This window comes from Haliotis rubra, unplaced genomic scaffold (genome assembly GCF_003918875.1).
Source record: "Haliotis rubra isolate DU_JTF1 unplaced genomic scaffold, ASM391887v1 Scf65, whole genome shotgun sequence".
Classification (NCBI taxonomy): domain Eukaryota; kingdom Metazoa; phylum Mollusca; class Gastropoda; order Lepetellida; family Haliotidae; genus Haliotis; species Haliotis rubra.
In genome coordinates this window covers 22967-48959 of record NW_025767357.1, presented here as the reverse complement: position 1 = coordinate 48959, position 25993 = coordinate 22967, and the positions used below count along the sequence as shown (strand labels likewise).

Here is a 25993-nt window from a genome sequence, read left to right as displayed (position 1 = left end):
AACAAAGATGTAGTCGATACAAGCAGCCGTGATCTCTCGTCAAGAAATTAGCCCCAATCCAGCACCTGATCATATGTGTCCGCTCTGGCTGTTTGATACTGGGGTCTACTAAACACCGAAATCACAACGTTGACAAATCACAAGCGTCAATAATAATCAAAGTGCAACCAGAGTGAAGCCACTGATTCAGAAAAAAAGTCTTACAAGTCTCCTGTTTGTGGCCTTAACATGCACCGAAATCATCACAGGTAACTTGTGAAACCAAACTGAGATGAGCCACTGTCCTTCGGGCTTTACATACAAAAGCGATCCTTTACTTATTCATTATCATGCGTGTTTCAAAAGGCGTGTCTCCGTGTCGCAGTTGTTGCCGGTGAATGGCAGACAAATCGGGACTACTTGGAAATCCGGTTACACAGCTCTGCCTGAGTTTCCAAGAATACACTGTCGACATATGTAAAAAGCTAATATGCATTTTTGTCAAGTGCACAGGCTTGAGCTTCCCGTGTTTTACAAAAATGCAAAGGTCAGACAGTAGGCTGAAGGTAAACAAGGAATTTGAAGCATTCACATCCCTAATTATCTTCATAAAAATCATGACACTCGGTCAGCATGTCTGTAAGTTGTCAGCAAAGGAGCGTGTCGCCCAGGATCGTTGTTCCCAAAGGATTAACCATTAAAGGGAGTTCTTCCAGTCACGTAATTTGCTTTTACTGTGTTAGACGCAGATTTCAAAGATATGTTTAACTGGTATGAAAGTCACTTCAAGCAAATTGATCTGGGTATAACCTTCTTTAAACATCATCCTATCTGGATGGATAATTCAAATGAAGGAAGAGTGAGTGTGCGTGGTTTTACGCCGATTTTAGCTCTGTTCCAGCAATGTCACGGCAGGGGACAACAGAAATGTGCTTACACATAGCACCCATCTGGAGAATCGAAACCGGGTCTTCGGCGTGACGAGCGAACGCTTTAACAACTAGGCTACCCCAGCGTCCTTAATACAAATGAAATGATATTCCCGATGGATGTTTCCACCGTATATGCATATATACGTTTGGCATGATACCGCTAAGTATTTGCTGGCGTTTACGCGTCTATATAGTTATAATAGCGACATTAACTTGCATTAAACGTATTTATATAAATTACAATTCTGTAGCCTGTCTCCATCTTGACACGTGTAAACACAATGTGCCACCTGTTTGTTTGATTAATCACGATCGTAGTTGATGATACTAAATTTTTGCTTTTACTTATATGCCTTTATGTTGTGATTACGTAGCACCTATTGAGGACTCCATATATGTCTTCTCATGCCGTATTCATGCACATGGGCACTTGAGCTTAAGTGGTTTAAGAGGCCACGAATCCGTTCACAGCTGTTTCCAAAAGGCGTACCAAAATCCTACTAATTCCAGATTTGCCACGATTGTCATTTCCAATTTTTCAGCACACGTTATACTTGCACTACTTCTGATTTTTGTTCGACAATAAGTTGAAAACCCACAAATAACTGAAATATTCTGGATTAACTCCCTCAGTATTCGGGTATTTTCCTAGTTCTCTTTCAGTCGCTAACCCCTTTAACGCGAAACATCAGGGTGTCCATTCCCAAACTGTTAAACCTGCACCACTTCTCACCACTTTTTGTTCCACAATAAGGTGGAAACCTATAAATAACTGAAATACATGTACTGTGTACTCCTCCAGTGTTCGGGTATTTTGCTAGTTATCTCAAGGTCGCTGTCCTCTTAACGCGAAACATCTGGGCGTGCATTCCCATTCTCATATTTAGTCCTCTTAATTTATTGGAAGTACATTTTGTGTCGGCATATACAAAATAAGAATTATGGAAATGAAATAGGACTCAGGAACTCACCTTGGCTAATACTTGAAAATCTCCAAGATTTTTCACAATTGCGTTGGAATCATACTTGTACTGGTACTCAAATCCCGGTTCAAAGTTAATAAAACTTGAAGAAACACATGTCAGTATAACAAATATTCCACAAAGTGCCGGAAAATGATTTCCAGACATTTTGTAGAATGTATTCTTTTTCCAAATGCGATACAGTGCTCTATTCTTGAGCGAGGTCTTGCATGACTGAAGTAAGCTGCAGCTTATATGTACTCACTGCCGTGCGATTGCGCTCGGGAGACGAGGAAGTAGATTTAGCTGTAAATATAGCTGTGACGGTTCCCTTAAGTACGGAGCAGTCTGAGCCCGCTCCTCGTTAAAAAAAACTCTCCTCAACTGTTCAATACGGGCTACAAAAAGCAAATAATATGAGTTTGAACAAGATGTTCTTATCATGCATGACTTTACTGACAGCGGCGTTGAGTAGAAGTCTGAAGTAGAACACATCATCTTCTGCAGTCAGTCACACATGATGATATATCCACGATAGGTTGTGAATATTTAATCTGAAAACATGTTAATAGAAAATGCATTTTCTAATATATCTGTTTAATATTCTTACGCGAAGAACGAAGCTAAAGGGGAATATCTGTGATAAATTATCAATTGTTGCTTTTAGTACATATCTATCAAAGTATATCCGTGATATCATTTGAAGGGCTCGGTGATAGTGACATAGACGCCTGTGTTAAACCAGCTAGTGGGTGCTTTTGTCCACATTATGTCTATTATTATCATTATTGTTATTGTCAGAGGTAGATCCAGGGAAGCCTCTTCTGTGTTCATAGATGACATTCGGAATGATCTCAAATGACTGCTTGTAAAGTTGTTATCCCAAAACTGTGGCACGTACAACAATCAACAACATCGGCTTCAGTGATACACAATCAGATACTTGACATTAGACTGGTCACTTTTCGATCCTAATGTGTGTATGTGTGCGTATTATTTTTAAAGTGTATATGTGTCTCACTTATTTCATTCCGTGCTCTTTATTGATGGGGAAAATCCCAAATAACCTAGTCAGTGCCATACAGCCCAGACTATACACTGTTTTCATTGCATTGTCACAGTTAGATAGAGGAAGATATTCAAGTTATGATCCATTGTTGATACAGGATTGGCTCCACAACATTTGTCCCAGACAAGGAAGACTTCCTCAATGAATATATCTACTCTAGCTACTTCGTTTTAGTCACAGCACAGTCGTGGTCTCGAGCATCAGAGTGGACGACTTGAAGAGTATTTCAATTACTGCGTGTCCGGCTGTGGGTGGAAAGGCAAAAATAGCTAAACTTGTAAATGTTAACCACTGCAGTAAGCTGAGGCCGGGAAAATGACATTATGCGTCGCGACAAAGATGCACTGGTGTGTGTGTTAGTGTGCGTATGTGATTGCGTGTGCGTGTGTGTGTGTCTGTGTGTGCGTCCGTCTGTTCTTGTAAAGAACGGAACGGTTTTATAGTCAAAACCTTCAGATGCTATACCATATGTGGATACCCAACAAAGACACATTTTATTGACTCCATGCAACCAGTCTTTGTTCTATTCCCTTAGGGGCGGTGGGGTAGCCTAGTGGTTAAGGCGTTCGCTCGTCACGCCGAAGACCCGGGCTCGATTCCCCACATGGATACAATATGTGAAGCCCAATTCTGGTGTTCCTCGGCTCGATATTGCTGGAATATTACTAAAAGCGGCGTAAAACTAAAACTCACTCACTCACTCTTCGACCGAACGTTTTTAACTATTCTGGCTCCCACACATGTTGATGCATTCATAGGCGATCAATGCCATAACTTGCTGTACAAGTACATATTAAAGATAAACTGTTGATTTAATGAACTGTTGATAAAATTCAAATAATGCATTCTCCATTTTTTGTTGTTGTGGACAATTAGTTTAGGTTGTATGTCTGGTTGTGCTTGAGTCCACAAGTCGCGGAAATGTCATTGCCTAAAGGTGTTTAGGTTTCAAAAATTCATGGTTTTAAATATTCATTAAAAATTCACCTGGAAAAATGCTTTCAATGAGACGTTTGATTATTGTATTCGCTTGAAGCTTGCTTAGATAGGTCAAGATAGGTATTATTAGACATACCTGAGTGTTTAATACCCTCAGTTCGTTGTTCTTGTTAAAAAACATTGGTTTGAATAGACTCTGACTGCTGACACTACCTACACCAAAACGCATATATCAACAAATGAATGAATGCTTGAATTGCGAATAAAGAGAAACAAAATCAAACGAAACGATTTGTTGATAGATTACTGGATATATTGACCATATATCAATAAACAATTCAATATTATGAAATGTACAATAAGGAATATCAAGTATTTCATGATAAGAATGGCCATTATGACCTGGGTCAAAGACGTTTCAAGTGAATCTTCCAAGCATTGAAAGGGCCAGGGCAATGAGACTAAGTTAGTTTTGTTTGACCCTGTTTTCAATACAGCAAATCAGGTTTTCCTGAGAGAACATACCTTGTGATGTCATGTACATCCTTCCCAATAATGAAGTATGCTATCACTGATCAGAATTCTAAATCACACTTACTGGAACCTTGTACCATTAGGGGACGCAACCCATCATAGCAATTGCGGATAACTGGTCCAACCGTGCACTTCACAGATACACTGTATTATCCAATGTCAATGTCTCACTCTCTCTCTCTCTCACACACACACGCACGCACGCACGCACACACACACACCAAACGGCAGCATTGAACACTTAGCTAGTTGACAAAATGTCTGTCTGTGCATGTGAATAGGTTTGAATGCGGGTGTTTATTTACTCATTGATTTCCAGAGTTATAAGTAAACATAAACAGATGTTTAAGAAACGGTAACACAATATTCGTGGGTACCTGTGTTTCAGCATACATATACAATGTAAATATATACGATTGTAACGATCAATTGACACGTGTGACAGCACGGTAAACATGCTGGAGTTATTTGATTTAACATGTCATAGAAGCCTAGACTCTTGCATAATATATGTAATTACTATAATAATATAAGTAGATATGTGGTGGAAAAGTGTTTGATATGTGCATGAGTGTTTGATTGTGTGTTAGTGTGTCTGTGTATGCGGCCTGTTGGATGGTTGGTTGAATTGTTGTTTAACGCCGCACTCACTAATATCCCAGCTATATGATGGTGGTCTGTAAATAATCGAGTCTGGACCAGACAATCCAGTGATCAACAGCATGAGCATCGACCTACGCAGTGTCAATCAAGTCAGCGAGTCTGACCACCCGATCCTGTTGGTCGCCTTTCACGACAAGCATTGGTTGCTAAAGACCAATTCTTACCCGGATCTTCACGAGGGCAGCATGGATTGCTGAAGACCAATTCTTACCCGGATCTTCACGAGGGACAAGCATGGATTGCTGAAGACCAATTCTTACCCGGATCTTCACAAGGGACAAGCATTGGTTGCTGAAAACCAATTCTTACCCGGATCTTCACGAGGGACAAGCATGGATTGCGGAAGACCAATTCTTACCCGGATCTTCACAAGGGACAACCATTGGTTGCTGAAGACCAATTCTTACCCGGATCTTCACGACGGACAAGCATTGGTTGCTGAAGACCAATTCTTACCAAGATCTTCGCGAGGGACAAGCATTGGTTGCTGAAGACCAATTCTTACCCGGATCGTCACGAGGAACAAGCATTGGTTGCTGAAGACCAATTCTTACCCAGATCTTCAAAAGGGACAAGCATGGATTGCTAAAGACCAATTCTTACCCGGATCTTCACGAGGGACAAGCATTGGTTGCTGAAGACCAATTCTTACCCGGATCTTCACAAGGGACAAGCATTGATTGCTGAAGACCAATTCTTACCCGGATCTTCACAAGGGACAAGCATTGGTTGCTGAAGACCGATTCTTACCCGGATCTTCACGGGTCTGTGTATGTTGAGTGGGAAGGGAATATGTTGGACGGGAGAGGGGAAGGGAACAGTTAATCATGACATAATACTTTTCATTGCCCGGTGTGTTCCGAATGTATCAGATATATGTGCCGTTATTTTCCTCTTGGGAACTATGCACTGATGTGAGGGAAAACATGGTCCAGCGCAGTGAAGAGTTACTTTACTGTACCGTCCTTCCTTGGCTCGAGCTCAAGATAATCTTGATTGTGATCCGTTATCTCCACATCAATGCGGGGCGGTGGGGTAGCCTAGCGGTTAAAGCGTTGGTTCGTCACGCCGAAGACCCGTGTTCGATTCCTCACATGGGCAAAATGTGTGAAGTCCATTTCTGGTGTCCTCCGCCGTGATATTGCTGGAATATTGCTAAAATCGGCGTAAAATCAAACTCACTCACTCACTCAAAATCAATGCATGTAGGCGTCAATTTGATCGATGTGTATGACCTGTGTAACTTTAGGCTCTGCCTCATCAAGATGTCTCAGGGGCATACTAATGAAATATCCTCGCAGAGTACAACCAGAAGTGTGAAACATCAATACCAATCAAGCACAAAATGAAAATTAGGCATTATTGGCAGGTGAGAATAAATATTTTCATGCGGTTATATATACAGGTGGATATTATCCGCATGTAAGTATTATCAATTGATCGACATTATCATCAGGTTAGTACTTATCACAGGGGGCCATAATGTACAGGTAGGCATTGTCCACAATATGTACTGATGTATTATTTATAATTTGGAATATTTCTAGGTGGGCATAACGTATTGTTTGTGTTTTGTGCAGGCTGATTTCATTTACAGGTTGGTATTGTCCACAATATGTACTCAGGTACGATTCATAATTTGGTCTTTTTGCCAGGTGGGCAAAATGTATTGTTTGTGGTTTTTAGCAGGTTGATTTTATTGACAGGTAGGCATGATTTTCATGTTATTCGCAAGTGGACATTTATTGATTGGTGTGCATTATTTACAGGTAGACATACTATTCATATGTATAGATATACATATATATTGACCGAAGGGTATTTTTCACAATATGTACATACAGAACATTATTTAAATACAGGTATTTTGTTATGTAGGTGGTCATTATTTACAAGTGGGCATCATTTACAGGTTGTCTGTTTAAATGCAGGTATTTGTCACAAGTGGACATTATTTACAGGTAGGTATTATTCACAAATGGACATTATATACAGGTAGGTATCATCATAAGTGTGGCACCCATGAAGGGCCACCTCCTCGTAGTGGGTGCTGGGTAACGCTAAGCGCCCTTCAACCCCCCGTTGTGGACCCGGGGGGATATTTGGTCCACCAACCCGTTTGCCGTGGGTTGCGCCCCTGTGTCGGTGGAGGAAGGGATTCTGGTGGTTGAGGGCACTGGTTCCAGGAACAGTGTTCCTTTGCCCAACACACCACTTTGGCCCTGACTTCACCTAGACGGGTGGTTGAATGGGCCCGGTTCAACCAATCGGCTGGTCATGCCAAGCCCTGTGTATGTATAGTGTGCTGCACAAATTTCGGAAACTATTTAAAAATGTATCATATGTTTTGGCTGCATGGTTATATGTATTTAAATTCCAAATGAGTCACTTCTATTTTGTAATTTGCCTAGAGTCTTATGCGCAGAAGGCGGTGGCTCATGGGCCAATCCGGTGGAAAAATTATTATTTTAGTTTTTCTGCTTGAGTATATCATCCGAGTATCCTTGGTGCTGCAAGTTGGAGGCCCACTTGTTTTTAGCATTGTCCTTTGTGATACTCCGTGGTGGGTGGGGAGCTCGGATGATGAAATTTCAAAACTAAAACATGGCTTACGAAACCCCAACAAAGAAAACCAAACGTCCTCTTGACACTGACCCTATTGACGATGACCTCAGACCATCCAAAGCATTGACTTTTGGCCACGTTTTGTAGTGATTGAAACTGTTGACAAGACACCGTTAAAGTTGAACCCTTTCGCAATATCTAAGGGTATTCAGGGTATAGCCGGAGATGTTAAGAACATTAAAAAAATTACGCTCAGGTGCGCTGCTGGTTGAATGTGTTAAACGACATCAATCAGCCAACCTGATGAGCACCGAATCGTTCGTCGGCGTTCCCGTTACTGTCTCTGCTCACAAAACATTAAATACAAGCAAAGGTATCGTCAGAGACCGCGATCGCCTGTTTGCTGACATGTCAGAACTTGATATCGTGACTGAAATGAAAGACCAAGGTGTGCTGTACGTCAAACGCTTTTCAACCCGTAAAAACAATGAAACTATTCCAACCAACACTTATCTATTTTCCTTTTCTTCTCCGACAGCTCCCAAATCACTGAAGGCAGGTTACTGCAACATCCAGGTTGACTTGTATATTCCGAATCCGCTCAGATGTTTTAAGTGCCAGAAGTTCGGCCATGGTGTAAAGACTTGTACATTGTCCGTTGTGTGTGCTCACTGTGGTGAGAAGACACACACAACTGAAGATTGTACAAGTACCTTTAAAAAAATGCACCAACTGTTCAGGAGAACATTCATCGTTTTCAAAAGAGTGTCCGATTTGGAAAGAACAAATGCAGATCAACAAGATCAAATTTAGCCAAAACATCAGTTTTTCTGACGCCAAAAAAACTTGTGAAGAGATCGGAAATTACCGAAAGTTATGCTTCAATAACCAAAACACCTACTGAATCAAGCCCTAAAGTATCTACATCATCCACAAGCTGTCAAACAAACTTGACTTGGGTCAAAAGTGACAGTCCACAGTGTTTATATCCTGCTATATCATCTCAAACCACGGAATCACTTCCTAGTACAGCTGAAAGGCAGGCAGAGTCATCTTCAGATCACAAGTCACTCACACAGTCACGTTCACAATCTCAATCGTCATCTGATACTCAGCAAACTGCTAAAAGCAAACATAAACAGAAGCTTGATGCTTTCAAAAAACAAAGTGGCAGAGCCCCAAAAGGGTCGGAAAATAGAATTCAGTTATATAACCAATACGGATCACTTGAGGACATGGACGTGTCCGAAAACGTCCATTCTAGGGCACATAGCTTGTCGCCCTCGAAAACAGTGCGGGGTAGATCCCCAATTAATCCGCCTAAAAGATAGGTCTATCTACCAATATCGTGCAGTGGAACTGTAGGGGACTCCGGACAAATTTTAATGAAATACAGCTATTTGTCCAAGATTTAACACCATCAGCGTTCTGTCTGCAAGAGACATATCTGAAACAGACAGATCATTTTAACTTACGCCAGTTTGAAGACTATAATTATTTTTCCCCTCCAGGTGATAGAGCTACTGGAGGTTCTACTATCCTTATACGACAGAATGTTATTCACAGCCCTGTTACTCTTAACACTAATCTCCAAGCTGTTGCAGTGCGACTTACTCTGGGTGTAGCATTTCCGTTGCGCTCTCTGTATATTCCACCTTCATCGACACTTCATCTGACTGATCTTCAATCACTCTATGATCAACTCCCGAAACCATGTGTTATCATGGGTGACCTAAACGGTCACAACCCACTCTGGGGCAGTTCTACCATTAATACTAAAGGTAAAATAATTGAAGACTTCATTTCAAATAATGACCTGTGTATATTTAATGATGATTCAAGCACCTATCTGCATCCTGCAACTGGCACTTATTCTTCTTTGGATTTATCTCTTGCAGATTCTAACCTCCTGAATGAATTTGATTGGTCTGTTCATAATGACCTTTGTGGAAGTGACCACTTCCCAACTATCCTTTCAGAAATAACTCCATCTGATTCTCCCTCGTACACAAGATGGAACTTTTCGAAGGCTAACTGGTCTTCATTTCAAACTAACTGTAAATCAAATCAGCGACCTGATTGTTTCAGTGATATAACTGATCCCATTCAGATTTTTGCTGACGTTTTAAATGAAATAGCTGACGAGTGTATACCGAAATCCTCTACAATTCCACATGTACGGAAACCATGGTTTAATACAGACTGTAGACAAGCCAGAAAAGCGAGGAAGAAGGCAGAACATTATTTCCGCCATCATCCAACTGTCCATAACTTAAATAAATTTAAAATACTCAATGCAAAGGCGCGTCGTACCTTTAAACAAAACAAACGACAATCTTGGAGAAATTATGTCTCCAAAATTAATTCGCGCACGCCAATGTCTAAGGTTTGGAACATGGTTCAGCGAATAAAAGGCAAAGGTTCAAAATCAGCTATACACCATCTTAAAGATGGTGATAACTTGATAACTGATAAATCTGACATTGCAAATAAAATTGGCGAAACCCTTGCCAAAAATTCATCATCGGCAAATTATGTCCCTGAGTTTCAGAGATATCACAAACAACAGGAAAAGACAAAACTTAATTTCGAATCAAATAACGGTGAAGATTATAATGAAGTGTTTTCATTACATGAGCTACATACTGCTCTTGAGCAAGCTCATGACACTGCAGCGGGTGATGACAATATACATTACCAGCTGCTGAAACACTTACCTGAACCATGTCTGATGACACTTTTAGATATATTTGACAAAATATGGACGTCTGGAGAATTTCCTACTTCATGGCGTAATGCCATTGTAGTCTCAATACCAAAACCTGGCAAGGATCATACAGATCCGTCTAATTACAGACCGATCTCTCTAACTAGCTGTGTCTGTAAAACCATGGAACGTATGGTGAATAATAGATTAACTTGGTATCTTGAAACCAATAACCTTATAACCAATATTCAATGTGGTTTCAGGAAAAATCGTAGTACCATTGATCATTTGATACGCTTGGAATCCTTTGTTAAGAATGCTATAGTAAGTAAACAACATGCTGTATCAATTTTCTTTGATCTTGAGAAAGCTTATGATACGACCTGGAAGCATGGCATTTTGAAGGATTTACATGACTTTGGTTTGAGAGGCCGTTTGCCTCTTTTTATATCACGGTTTTTGAAAGACAGACAATTTCAAGTCCGAGTGGGTTCAAACATGTCTGATCATTACAATCAGGATCAGGGTGTTCCTCAAGGCAGTATTTTGTCTGTCACTTTATTTAGTATCAAGATTAACAGTTTATCCAAGGTTTTAAACGATTCAATTGATGGATCACTTTTTGTGGATGATTTTAACATTTCTTGTCGTGGTAAAGATATGCATACTATTAAGCGGCAATTGCAGTTGTGTTTAAATAAAATAAATAAATGGTGTCTTGAAAACGGTTATAAATTTTCCAAATCCAAAACTAATTGTCTACACTTTTGTAGAAAATATAAGCCGCATAAAGATCCAGAACTATCTTTAAATGGCACTCCCATCAAAGTTGTTAAGGAGGCCAAATTCTTGGGTCTAATTTTCGACTCCCATTTAACTTTTTTGCCACATATTAAATCACTTAAAGCCAAATGCCTGAAGGCACTCGATTTGTTGAAAGTTGTTTCCAACTCAAAGTGGGGAGGGGATCAAGCTACCCTCCTCCACCTGTATCGATCATTGGTCCGCTCGAAACTTGATTATGGCTCCATCGTATATGGTGGAGCCTGCAAAAGCAACCTAAAATTATTTGATTCTGTCCACCACCAAGGCCTAAGACTTTGTCTTGGGTCCTTTAGAACCTCTCCTATTGATAGTCTATATGTTGAAGCAGATGAGCCTTCTCTTACACTACGCCGTATAAAATTAACTTTACAGTATATTACAAAACTTTATTCCAATGAGTCAAACCCTGCATATAACTGTGTCTCTAATCCACTATATGAAGATCTGTATAACAAGAAGCCTTCTCTTGTTCCGCCTCTTGGTATAAGATTGAAACCTTTCCTTTCTGCTGCTGGCATTGAGCTAGAACATATAGCTCCTTCCCATTTCTTTTCTTCTCCGCCTTGGCAATTGGTTAGGCCTGAAGTTGACCTAACATTAACTACATTTAAAAAATCATAAACAAATGAATTACAGTATAAACAAGAATTTAGTCAATTAAGAAATAAATATAAAACATATAAATCCTTATTTACAGATGGGTCCAAGGATGGTGGCGCGGTGGCATGTGCCACTGTCATTGGATCCAAAACAATATCTTCTCGACTTCCAAATAACAGCTCTATTTTCACAGCAGAAGCAAACGCCATCTTAACAGCTCTTAAATATATTAATAAACATCGTAAATATAAACAATATATCATCTTTTCCGATTCTCTTTCGTGTCTTCAGGCTATTAAAAATCTTTCTTGCAAACATCCACTTTTATTAGAAATTATTGAATTGTACAATGAACTTGCGACTGGCCAATGCGACATCGTCTTTTGTTGGTTACCCAGTCACGTTGGCATTTCTGGGAACACGATGGCTGATATTGCTGCTAAGGCAGCCCTCAACAAACCTGTGACACCACTTCTTATCCCATACTCTGATTATAAAGCCAGCATTAGAACATACATCCGCGATCTGATGCAAAAGAAGTGGGACACCCAAGTAGGTATTAATAAATTACATGCAATAAAACCCTACATTGGTTACACCTACTTGGGTTGTCAGTCCAGATTTGAGGAGGTCATTATGCGACGATGTCGCATTGGCCATACCAGATATACTCATGAATATTTATTGAAAGGCGAAGATCCTCCGTTTTGTATCCCTTGTGATGAAAGGATCACAGTCAAGCATGTCTTGCTTGACTGCATTGAATATTCCATCACAAGGGATATCTATTTCAAATCCAAAACTCTGAAGGATCTTTTTAATAATGTCAGTTTTCATTTAATTATTGCATTTTTAAAAAAAATAGATTTGTTGACTGATTTGTAAATAGTTACATATTTAATTATTGGTAGTTTATATTAGTAACTGAGATTGTTAGTGGCTGTACCCTCAAAGGGGGTTGACGTAGCGTAAAATTATTGTCCTCCTGAGGGGGTACGTAAGTCCCAAAACTTTCAAAGTCAATTTAAGTGTATCAGGTTTTTAATCGTAGAATATGTGTGCTTTCAATTTATGGCTAGATTTCTCTTCTGTTGCCAATGGCTGAACGGATGGTGTAAATCCAACTAGGGTCCATGCAGGTAGCAAAAGTAATGTAAGTCCCCATCGTTCCTAGTATGGTGATCTACCTTCAGTTGTTGGCGATCTATAGCCCATTTTTATATTGTGTTGTCCCCTGTGGTTAAAATGTTTTAGACTCTATTACTAGTTCTACATGTATATCTGTGATATTCTAGTTGTTTTACTGCCCTTCGTCGGCAGGATTTTATAATTTACATCTATTTCATTTCAATATCAAATGTTCTCGTCACGATATGGCTGAAATATTGCCGATGTGACGTTAAATATTAACTCACTCACTCACTCACTCATCATAAGTGTTACTCGTGGACAATTCTGGCATCGGGGTTGTGTTTGAGTGCGGGTAAATACCCACCTGCTTTGTAAGCTAAAGGGACTGTGCATGTGCTTTGAATTATAGAACTGTTGCTACATCTAAGCATGCATTCAGAGATCCAACAGCTCCACCGATTTGTTATACTGGTACTGATAAGGACTCATTGGGTTTGTTTTCTGTACATGTTTTTCTTACTTGGTTGACTTTAAACTAAGTTATTTTAAGCTCCGCAGTGTACAGAACTCAAACCAAATTATGCGGGTTTAAGGGATGGAAAGAGAAAACCGACAAATGTCCAAATGTTTTTCTCAGATTCAAACTCCATCTAACCGATCATGGTTTGAAATGCCTTTCCATACAGTAGGCCTCGCCTTCAGACGTAAAACCAGACAATCACGAGTTGTTTGAACGGCCTCAATCTGAATCACTCCCAGCCTTCTATAAAGTCGCGAACTCGCCTTTAAGAAACTTCACTTAGCTATAGATGATATTGTCAACGTAAGGAAGACGTAAAGCTGACCGTGGCAAATGCGATGTAATCGAAACGCGTGCTCGTGACTCTCGTAGTTAAACAGGGATTCCTTTTCAAATTAAAACTGTAATTTGACACGCTTTTCTGTCTCACCTTTACAAGTACTACACAAAACGAATTCGCTTTTAATCCGATTACCACCTAAAATTAGATCATATTTGCAAGTGCACCGTTTCTTGCCGTCCGTGGTTTCGGCATGGGCACGTCCAAAACGTTTCTGCATTTGCATCCAGATCAACTCGTAGAGCACCATTTGTGACATTCATCGCCGCTCGCCTCTTTCCGTAACCTCCAAGAAGACTCTATTCGTCACCACTCGCCCCTTTCCGTACCCTCAAAGAAGACTCGTCCCCCACTCGATACTTGTTATGTGCGAAAATACGACAAACCAATCAGAACGCGCGTAAATGAGCGCGGTGCTTTGATAAAAACAATCCCGAGTACTTAAATCGTTTATGGCATTATGTCATTCTTGTTTAAAGAATCATGAAAAATATATATCGTCATATTGAAAGTACAAAGAACGTAGCTAAAAGGATTTTGCTGACTATTATGAAGTTTTTAATAAGAATCATGAGATTGACGGTGAGAGATTCAAATACACGCACGTGCGTTCGTTGACATCACTGCTCTCATGGGTCCAACTGGGGGTATTTCTGACGATCTTGCGGGCTTGTTATGGAGATGGTACGTGCGCTTCGACCAAATTGATAATCGCTACGAGTTTCAAAACAATAATATCGTATTTGTATGTAACTGATCAACCTTAATCTTTAACATTGGGCTTATATTTCATAGCTCAGGGGCTATTTTAGTCTGAGTGTTTTTTGGCTTTTCATATTTTTTTTCAGCAAATTCACCAGGGGTGGGACAGCAAGGTTACACGAATGTTCAGTTTGAGAAATATTTTAAAGTCATTTTTGAGTATCTGCTTTGGGATTTAATGTAGCTGATGTTTTTCTTGGATTTTGTTTTGTATATTCAATAAAACAATTCCCATTTGTGATAATTAAACCCTATTAAGAAAATAAACATAATTAGAAAAATTATAGGTGAACAGCTGGTAATAATTACATTAGAATATGTCTAACAAAGATGTGTTTCTCCTTCTTTTAGTTGTATCAATGAGGTTTAATTCTGTAAACTAAATAAGTAAAAAACAAACAAACAAGAAAACAACCTAGCAATACATGTACATGTGCTTCGGTGATGTTTAGAAACATTGGAATCAAATAGGGATAGAGTTATCGTTCTTTTTAAAAGTAGTTCTGATGTTCATGCGCCAATATGAAATCCTTCCAGAGGTGCACGAGTCGCTATTCGGCTTGTCCTGGAATAACACGAGTTGGTCACGAATGCATTGACTGGCAACAATAAACCGTATTAACCAATAATGTAATTGAATGGCGCAAGCGCATACTGTTAGAGTTTTTAACGATAAGAGAATTATGTACCCGCAGCTGAACAGGGATCAAGGAGTGTTCCTCACCTGTGCCTGGGAAGTCAATTAGGTATTTACTGGCTTCTACCCACATCTTCTCATCACTTGTATAAACGCTTCCCTTGTATAAACAATGCCCATTATCTGTACATCTCACTCTTTCATCTCCTGTTTCTTATCCAATTTATTCCACTGGCTTCTTGTACGTTTAGTATATATATTAATTGGTGTATCTTGATGGTTACAATTCACCTGACGAAGGGGCAAGGAATAGCCCAGAAACGTTGTGACACACAATAAAGAAGAAGTTGTCATCCATAATATTTGCGTTTGACTTGAATACCAACTTCTAAATGCCTCTCAAGAACCTTCTCAATATAGTGAATACACTTAATGCATGGTAACTTTAGTCATCTGTAATATGCCTACTTATATTTGTGGGGGCGGTGGGGTAGCCTAGTGGTAAAAGCGTTGGCTCGTCACGCCAAAGACCAGGTTCGAATCCCCACATGGGTACAATGTGTGAAGCCCAATTCTGGTGTCCCCCGCCGTGATGTTGCTGGAATATTGCTTAAAACGTCGTAAAACCAAACTCAGTCAGTATAATTGTGATGGTTCAAGTAATGTGTTGGGCGCCAGTAAACCCCACTTCCGGTCCAAGTCGCCTTAAATGTATAACACCACCACCACCAGCTCTGGGGGAAAAACGTTCGTCATCCCATCCCAGGCCATTAAAAATACTGGTTTATAGTTTCAGAGTAGTTGCTTTTCATTTTTGTGACGGTAAAATATGACCTTGTTTTACGAAAAGAAGACCTTATATGAGTTTCATATAACTGCCTATGTCACACATTTACATTATCAATATTTTCATTTGTATACACAATTTGGCTACCTAAAGTCAACAATTTTGGGCAAACGTATTTCCCCCGACTTGTGCTTGTTGGTTACAAATGTAATAACCTTCCTTGAGAAGCATTGACAAGTTATAGATTCTACCACTTGCTTGATAACAGTGTGAGTCCCTACACTGAGACGTCGCCCTGTTGAAATAACAAACCTTGTTTATCTATATATATTATTATCCTTTCAATACATGTACGGTATACGAGAAGTTAGTTTGATACATAAGCACATTGTCAAGTCAAAACATTGATTATACAACAGTCTCGTTTCCTGTTGACTGGGTTCCATCCTATTGCGCAACTTAGTACAATAACCAGTCCACAATTTTGAGACCAATTTTAAACATTCCTTCACTCTGCTCCAGGATACTCTGGGTGGCATGGTACTGACTGTGTTACTTCGGGATTTCCCCCTTCATAAACAGCACGGAATGACATAAGTGAGACACTGTTGTGATCGTCTTTATTTTATAGTGTTTTGTGATGCGTTTCGTGTAAATGCTTTATGTTCATTCGCTGTGTAGCTGTTTCCAGATATTGTACCAGAGTACGACTATAGTGGGTAGGAATCCCGGAGTAGATTGTGTTAGGCATACCATGATGTGCAGTATGAGACGTCTTAAAGTCAGGCACTCAACATCTATCCATCCATCCATCCAATAACACAAAAGGGGCTTCCCTGGATTTACCACTGACAATAATAATACTATTAGATATAATACAGCGGGTATTTTAAGTTGGGTAACTTGTCCCAAATCCCTTTCACATTTGTGAACAAAATATGTTTAAATCAAATCAGACATGATGTGGACAAAAGCACCCATTGGCTGGTTTAACATAGTCGTCTACGTCAATATCACAGCGTCCTTCCCATGATTTCACAGATATATGCCTTGATAGCTCAAATGACGATGAATACAGTCACGCAAAAGCAAAATATGGCCATGCGTCACGGATATTTCCCCTTCGCTTCAGTCTTCGTTTAAGAAGACACCCATTGTATAGAGTTATGTGTGTGTGAAAGTACTGTTTCTGACTTCTGCTCAAGGTCGATGTGAATGAAGTGAATAGCAAGAACATCTTGTTCAAACTGATATTTACTTTTTGTAGCCCGTGTTGAAGACTTGACGGGAGGTTTTTACCAGGAGCGGACTTTGCTCAAGAATAGTGCACTGTATCGCATTTGAAGAAAGAATACGTTCTACAAAATGTCTGAAAATCATTTACCGGCAATTTGTGGAATATTTGTTATACTGACCCGTGTTTCTTCAAGTTTTCTTAACTTTGAACCGGGATTGGGTACCAGTACAAGTATGATTCCAACGCAAACGTGAAAAATCTAGGAGATTTTCAAGTATTAGCCAAGGTCAGTTCCTGAGTCCTATTTCATTCCCATAATTCTTATTTTGTATATGCCGACACAAAATGTATTTCAAATACATTAAAAGGTCAAAATATGGGAATAGGAATGCAAATACAGATGGTGAACTGTGTTCCTTTAATGGTTAATCCTTTTTGAACAACGACAATCTTCCAGGCACTCTGACCGAGTGTCATGGTGCTTATGAAGATACGTGTGCTTAGGGAAGTGAATGCTTCAGATTTCTTGTTACCTCCAGCCTACTGTCTGACCTTTGCATTTTTGTAGAACACGGGAAGCTTAAAACTGTGTACTTGACAAATGTATATATTAGTTTTTTACATAGGTCCACAGGGTTTCCCAGGAATCTTTGGCAGAGATTTCAAAGTAGTCCCGATTTGTCTGCCAATCAAAGACAACATTTTCGACACACAGAAAGGCCTTATGAAACAGGCATGATAATGAATGATTAATTAATGGATCGTTTTTGTACGTGAAACCCGAAGGACAGTGGCTCATTTCAACAAATCTTTGAATGTTGGCATTCTTAGTTAATGTCCTATATATGTTTGGTTTGACAAGTAATTTAGTAACATTGCACTGATTCAGAACCCCATACTGCAGACTTCTGAATCCGTGGCCTTGACTCGCTCGTAAACTGTCTGCTTCCACTTTGAAACATAAAACCTTTTCAAATATGAAAAATGGACGTTCTCACCAAAGAACACAACACGTCACAATTTAAACCTGGAAACCCAAACTCCAGAAACTCTCCGCACTATGACCAGTTTTAGGACGAGAAAATCTACCATGCTCTATTTCTAATTGAAAGGTACCACAACATAGTTCACCTTGAACGCTACGGTGCCATCTAGGCAGTGTAGAAGTCATGCATGGTTCCGGAGTAACAGTGTACTTAAACTGTCTATATGTGCGTAGCTTACTACCCATGGGATTACCTTGGTCATTCCACAGTTCCTGTAGCCACTCCTGATGATCTGACAACTGCATATGTTGAAATGACAAAGTCAATTCACTCCTACATATGTGTAGCATATGATTGTAGCATTACGACTGTAATAAAGATGACACTATGTTATCCGATGATTTGGCTAAACGCTGTGACCAGCTGCTAATAACAGAAGGCAATCTTTCAGGTGCAGTTTATCCCAAAATCGTAATACTTCTGTTCTCTGTTTTGACAAAGTACTAGTCCATCCCATATCACCCCTAACTGCCAAATTGGGAGTTTTGCTATTTACACCAATAAAAAATCTACAAGCACGGTTCTATACTGCGCTTATACAACTAAAATCCTTAGTTCCCCAAAGTGCTGCACCTTAAGACAGAATAGGTTGCACTAAGTTATTGTATAATGTATTAAAAACGCTATAAGCCATACCGCCCACGGACTTAAACGTACACATCACCTATCCCAGTGCACGATTAGCAGACTTGGCTATTTCCTCAGCAGTGTAATTTAAATCAAGATTCTCTTCAAGCCAAAGTCCCAAGTATTAATCGGCGTTAGTATAATCAACACAATCATCACCAATTGTAAAGACAAATTTAGATCTCATAAACGATCTCGGACGATAATGAATTACTTTGGTTTTCTGAATATTAACAAGAATTCGCCAGCGGGAGCACCAATCAGCTACAACATCCAATATTCTCTGCAACGACACCTCGTCAGAAGCAAACTTAACATAAGTAGTATACTTGATGGGGGTTCTACTACCTATGTCAAAGCAATGGGGGAAAAGCTTTTTGTCCACGTTTCTATGTATTTGGACCACTTTCCGATGTTATTTTTCTCTCCACACATAGAAAAATCTGTCTACTCCTAGAAAGTACTGTTGAAAGCAATTTTGTCCAAGATACTGCCAATGTCTTGCTGACAATCTCGGTAGAACAAATCTACAACCTTTGGAAGGCCTACCTACATTTGTAGACGATATATACGTGTTTGGCTACCTACAGCCCAAAGACTGCGTTTGCAAGAATGTCAGAGTATCTTTGGGAAAAGCGAAGGGAAAGTTCTCGTAGTTTCCAGAATCGCCATCGCAGTACAAGAGTCCTTGGCAACACCCAAAATATATGCAAACAAATATCCTACATTTCTACGCATACAAAAAGACATGCAGCATGCAGCATACAGCAACAGAAGACAAAATGTAGTCCAAACACACACAAGAGTAGTCCCTGTGGAGGTGCACACCCTTTAGAAGCCTCAAATTTGTTTTCCACAACTTGTGACAGTGCAACTCCAAAAGTAGTATACACACAAGAGTTGTCCAGAATATGAAACAAACACCAAAAGCGGCACACGTTCGGAGGAATCCATACGTGCAAAAGTTTGCAGAAGCGAAATACAAAGGGGAGAACAGATTGTTGTCGCTACTTGATTCGCCGACTGGAGAAACGATTCCGGTCTACAGCTACAAGATACGAGAAACAATTCGAGACAACGACGGAATAGAACATCTACAGTTGGTGGGTGGACCGTTTCTGTGTAGGCCTGGCAAAATCTGCTACTCGCCCACTTTGGAAAAGAAAGACGATCGAGAAGTTGAGTTGCTGTTCCCAGAGACCAAGTTGGTAAAGCTTCCATCGAGTCACACACAATCATGCATACAAACATATTTATTTCTAGTCCATGTAGAAGGGGTGCCTGGGGTGGACTGTGCAAACTTGTTTGGACGTTTCTGTCTTCTCGTCGGCCTGTCTGTCTGCAAGTGTGCAGTGCTTCCAGGTCATCTGCGCAGCCTTCCAGAGAAACACAGTGGCTAGCGAAAGGGAGGTCCACTTTGGGGCCGATTCTGGCATCAGCCCCACCTTCTGGATATCCAGATGAGTCTCTTTTTGTTCCTCCTTTACGTTTTCTATTTCCTTGCGGAGTTCGTCGAGAGTGGAATTATCATCGTCGTCCAGCCTAGACAAGATGTTGACCAGCATATTCGTGGTTTGCTCCCCATGAGCCGACAACATCGTCGCGGTTTGCTCCACATAAGCCTCGATCTTCCCCAGATGATTACAGAAGTCCTGGAGAGTGGTCGACGGTTTTGCAGCAGGCAATACGGTTGTGCTGGAGGGCGACGTCATATTTGGTGCTATCTCGCCGGTGGGCAAGAGGGTCGAACGTTCTGTGGCGGGCAATACGTTTGTGTTAGAGAGCTCTTGCCATAGCTATAGAGACTTTTAAAGCCGATACCGAGACGCTCTTTAACCTCGGCTGCCAGAGTACAACGCAAAGGTCACAGATTTCTTGGATCTGGTCCGGAGACAAATCTCTTTTTGGTGGCATGGTGTTTTTTACTGGATATAGACATTTGAAGGAACTAGGTTTCCTAGTCCTAGAGATGTGGAAAACCAGGTTTCCTAGTCCTAGACATGTGGAAAAAACAGGTTTCCTAGTCCTAGGTTGCAGTTCAACACATCGCGAAATGACATCTCCAAGTAGCCTTATTCTAACCACATTTTCAGTCCTGTCCCACGTTAGTACTTCTGATGTTTTAAGTGCCGAGTGATTACATACTTATCAGTTAAACAATTTCTCACTGAAACGATAGGCGGGAGCTTTCAATACCACTGAAAGTTCCTGACAGGTAATTTATGGCAGTTGGTGGGATTGGGGTGTGTTGATTGAAAAACAACAATTACAGAAACACAACAATACAAGCTTGATACAGGTGTAATTAACTGGTTATTAATTTAATTAACCAAGACCAAGTCAGACTTAACATTGTTTAATATTGTGTTTTGTGTTTGTTATCTTTCCGAATCCTGTCCTTCTCGCATCAATGGTGCAGAAGACTTGTTTAATAGGCTCCTGTATAAACTGTATACTGTTCTCATGGGCAAGTTTTTTGCTGACTTCTTAACACAGTGTAATTTGTGTGTTTTAAATGGGCGCCTTGGAACACAGGACTTTGCATATATCAAGAACGATGCCTCAGTAGTTGATCATGTTGTCACTGGTCATGAACAACTGAATTACTTTATAAACTTTAATTTTGTTACTGTGTCATCAATAATCAAAGGTGCTAATATGCCAAAATCGCTGCCAGACCATTCAGTTCTCTATTGGAATTTATCTGTACCCGGAATTTTCTACGAAATGTCGGTAGTCAAGTTCTGGATTGGCCGTTGCGTAGCCCTGACCTCAGTCCTGTCGAACACATCTGGGACGAGCTGGGTCGAGGTGCTCGTCAGCAAGTCAATCCACCACAGACGTTACAAAATCTTCACCGTCACCTTTTTGAGCAATGGCGACGTCTTCCTCAGGGTGTGTTTACTAACGTTCTAAGATCCATGAGGAGGCGTTGTGTGGCTGGAAGAGTCGCTGGAGGAGGCCACAGCCCTTACTGAAGTCCTCAATCAAATTGTTCTCCGCGATATGAACTTCATTTGGAGGGTATATTGACATCATGACCGCTATCGTTGTTAAAGATTTTCGGTGAGCGTTTTGTTTTCCTTTGATGTCAAGATGTTCTGTGCACAGCACACAGCTAAAATTATTGTCTTGAACAGAATATTTAAACCTAGTCCAAAAAATCCTGAATGTCACGTTTTCAGTGTTGCTCAGTGTATATGTGTTTAATTCTTGTAGTTCAAGGCCATTGCCCAACAGAATGTAGGGTCATGACAATAATTCGTACATACTGAATGAAAACGATGCATAAAAAGGGGCGATACATGATCATCAGGTTTGTGATGACTGCTGTCTGTATGCAAAAATTACAAATTTTGACATGATAAAGTGCGCATTTATATTCAGAGGACAACAATTCAATACATTTACTGTATGTTGGATGATGAATGATATTCAGAGCTTTAAAATTTACTTCTTAGATGTTATGGGCAAATTATGGATATCCGAGACGTTTACTGATTTAAGGACAACAAGTGTTGCAGGTCTTAGACATTTACTGCTTTTGCGACAAGTGATGCAGGTCTCAGACATTTACTACTTTTGGAACAGGCAGTGACGCAGGTTTTAGACATATGTGCTTTTGTGACAACAAGCGATGCAGGTCTTAGACATTTACTGCTTTTGAGACAGGACGTGACGCAGGTTTTAGACTTTTACTGCTTTTGTGACAACAAGTGATGCATATCTTAGACATTTACTGCCTTTGTGACAACAAGTGATGCATGTCTTAGACATTTACTGCCTTTGTGACGAGTAGTCATGCAAGTCTTAGATATTTACCCGGGTAGCATGCCATCATCGGCCCGACATCGGCTCAACGTTGGCAAACTTCAATGGCCCTGCATCGGCCCTGCATCGACCCTACATCGGCATACTTTATTGGCACTGCATCGGTCCAACGTCGGCATACTTTAAAGGCACTGCAATATTAAATATTTGCTCACTTCACTTCTCCACGGTGAATACATATTTGTTATATTTGACAGCATATTTACCAAAATCTATAAATGAATACAATTTCATATGTGTATTAAAAATATATATATATGTGAAAAAGCATCACCTAATCATTTCACGTTTTAAAAACGATTTATTCACGTGAATTTGTATTGTTCCAGAAACAGTGTTTTCTATGATTATTTGGTTATAAAATTCAGTAACCACCAAAACGGTTTCTGAAAACGTTTTATTCATGTGAATATTTATGGTTCAGGAAACGTTGTAATAACATTTTCTGTCAAGAAGTGGTTTTAACTTTTCAGTAAAACACTAACCTCAAACAACAAGGTTACATGTCTAAGAAAATAGACATTGTTACTCTTAACAAGGAAAAAAAACAAAACAAAAAGAATGGCAGACATGTAATCAACACTTTTTATTATTTATGTTTTAAAAAGCTCGTAAACATTTTGATATTACTAGTATTTTAGAATCTTCTTCTTTGGTTTTGCCTTTATCCATTTTCTGAAAATAACGAAAAATGCATAGTAAGTATATTAAGTCAAACCAAGAGACAATAATCAATTAATGAAGTCTTCAGGCACCGATTCTATAATATATACAACAAAATGCTCCATCCTACCTTTGTGATCTTATGCCGCAAACTGTTGAATCTAGGACAAATTATAATCTTAGAAACATTCGTGATCTTTCCCTGTACTATTCCCGCACAAATCTCTACAGTCAATCATTTTTCCAATCATCTGCACAACTTTGGAATAATCTCCCTTTATATGTTAGAGAATCAGTTTCCCTTAAAGGTTTAAATCGCATATAAGCTCGCATAAGTCAAAAGCACCAGGATATTTCTCATTTGGTAATAGAAAACTCAATGTAATTCATACCCAGCTAAGATATTCAAATAGTAGATTAAATGGTGATCTATATAGGATCGGTCTCATAGAGAACCCCGAATGTAATTGTAAATTTACCTGTGAAAATTCTCAACATTATTTTATGGAATGTTCTTTGTATTCTGTTATCAGACGGGAAATGTTTCAAAATATTAGCAGAATTTGTAACATTAAAGCACCAACAAACCTAGACGTACTATTAAATGGCAGTGCAGATCTTCCGTATAGTGACAATATTCACATTTTAAAAAGTTCAAAATATATATCAAATTCCAAAGGTTCAGTGATCATATATAATGAGTATGATCTAAATAATTCATGTATTCATTGTATTGTATATATCATTTTGTATATATCTTTCTATCCCTGTACATATAGTTTGTTTCACTTTTGCATGTAAGCACTGTAAATTGGAGAGGGTTTCACTAAGTTGGCATAACTTGTACCCAATCCATTCTCTTGAATAAATATGTTTAAATCAAAATCAGGCACCGATGTATATTACAATGTATATGCAAGTGTTTGATGGAGAACACAATGGAAAATAATGGAAATCCTTGAATCCCTAATTTGGTAATAGTATCAAATCACACGGAATAGCAACAACCCCATCACTCTTATTGGTCAGAGGCTGAGTGCAGGTACTAATCAAAGTTTCGCAATAACAAGCCAAAACGCCATCAACAAGTATATACAGACAATGGAGTTTAACAGGTGCACTTAGGTTTTCGGATTCACAGCTCCTGGATTTTTAGATGTAATCCTCAATAAATTCAACGCTTCTGTTTGTATCTGCTGGAATGCTTGTGTCTCATTTTCGAATGCTTGCTGCGACGAAAATAACAATGTTCCACATTACAACAAGTATATAAATCTAGTTAGTCCGAAGTTGAAATATATTGTGTAACTGCCTAAATTTTTTTGGGGGTCAACACTAACTAGATTTAACACTAACTAGATTTAACACTAACTAGATTTAACACTAACGTGTATATTAAAGTTGGAAATAACTGTGCCCCTTTACAACAAACTTGGATTACTGGGGAGCGTTTCTAACCTGGAATCCAAACAGGAACTGATATATTAAATAGCTATTGTAACTAAAGTGCTGTCGGAAAAAAAACTGTTTTAGGCTGTTACTCTGTATCCCTAAAATTTAAACAATTGCAAATAGCATATGTCGAAATAACCCACATCGGCCTAACTCGGCGTTCAGTGGGATGCATAATAGGGTATCCAGAAAAGCATGTTTACTCGTAAAATCAGGGCAAACTTACAAAAAAGAATAGCTGCTGAAAAAATAGATCAGACTATGCATGGCAATTAGGTCGCTCAGCCAGGCTTGACGACGGACCGTCGACTCACCTGGCATGAAATGCATGTGCTGCCTACGGGCACAAAGGGATCATCTCAAAGACATATCATGCTTTTTCATGTGTGTTGAACATGTCTCATCTATTGATTAACATCTTACGTGTCTTTATTTCATAAACTTGAGATATGTGGAAGAGTATGATACTCATAAAAAGCTTATATCAGCCATCATATTAAATGTCCCCAGTTTTGACACAATACGAAATCGCGATTCACAGCGTTATTTGCTGTATGTTTTGAAATGTGAAAATCGGATAATTACTAGGAGTATTGAATTTTAAAATAACATATTAATGATCACTGATATCAGTTTTTTCATGAAATCACTAATGATAATTCTGAAACGTTGCCGATGAACCTAGAATCGGTTGGGATGTTTAAAAAATACACTCACACGAACGCCGAAGTGCGCTTTCCGCCATATTGGATAGTGTTTACAAAATCACGTTTTGCCAAGGTCGGTATTGAGACGCCTATTACATCACGTATATTTCATATTCAGCTTCGACAAATCCATCACTGAATTCCCCATACATTTTTTAATCAAATTGCCTCTGGTCTTTGTCACTAATACCAACTGCCTTGATAAACTAAGACGAAACATATTGGGTGTGAAAACGAATGCTGTGCGAAAGACAGCGCTTGTTTGAAATGTAAACACATAAAAAATCCGATTTTAAACTGCGTGGCTTTTCTGAAATTTTCCGACATCCACCTTTAGAATATGCATGGAAAGACTATCGTAGCAAAAACATAGGAAATTAAAAATAGATGCAATGCCATGATTTGATAATTCATAAGAAATTGTCAAAGTTTCCGTGCAGCGTGACGCCATGGCTGACGCAAAATCACACAGAACGAC

At 39.4% G+C, this 25993-nt stretch overlaps 1 protein-coding gene and 1 long non-coding RNA gene across 2 annotated transcripts in view; one reads left to right on the top strand and one right to left on the bottom strand.

The window, feature by feature from the left end:
* The window catches only part of LOC124257087, a 38660-nt gene extending 36543 nt beyond the window's left edge, over positions 1–2117 (bottom strand). The window contains exon 1 of the mRNA XM_046691076.1: positions 1883–2117. Coding sequence (XP_046547032.1) covers positions 1883–2041 — 159 coding nt within the window. The 5' untranslated portion in view covers positions 2042–2117. The remainder of the gene's footprint in view (positions 1–1882) is intronic.
* A 10664-nt stretch (positions 2118–12781) lies between these two features.
* LOC124257156 lies at positions 12782–25191 on the top strand. Its single transcript, XR_006893193.1, has 3 exons — positions 12782–12793; positions 20248–20254; positions 25042–25191. It is a non-coding gene; the product is annotated as an uncharacterized LOC124257156 (long non-coding RNA).
* The last annotated feature ends 802 nt before the right edge of the window (positions 25192–25993 follow it).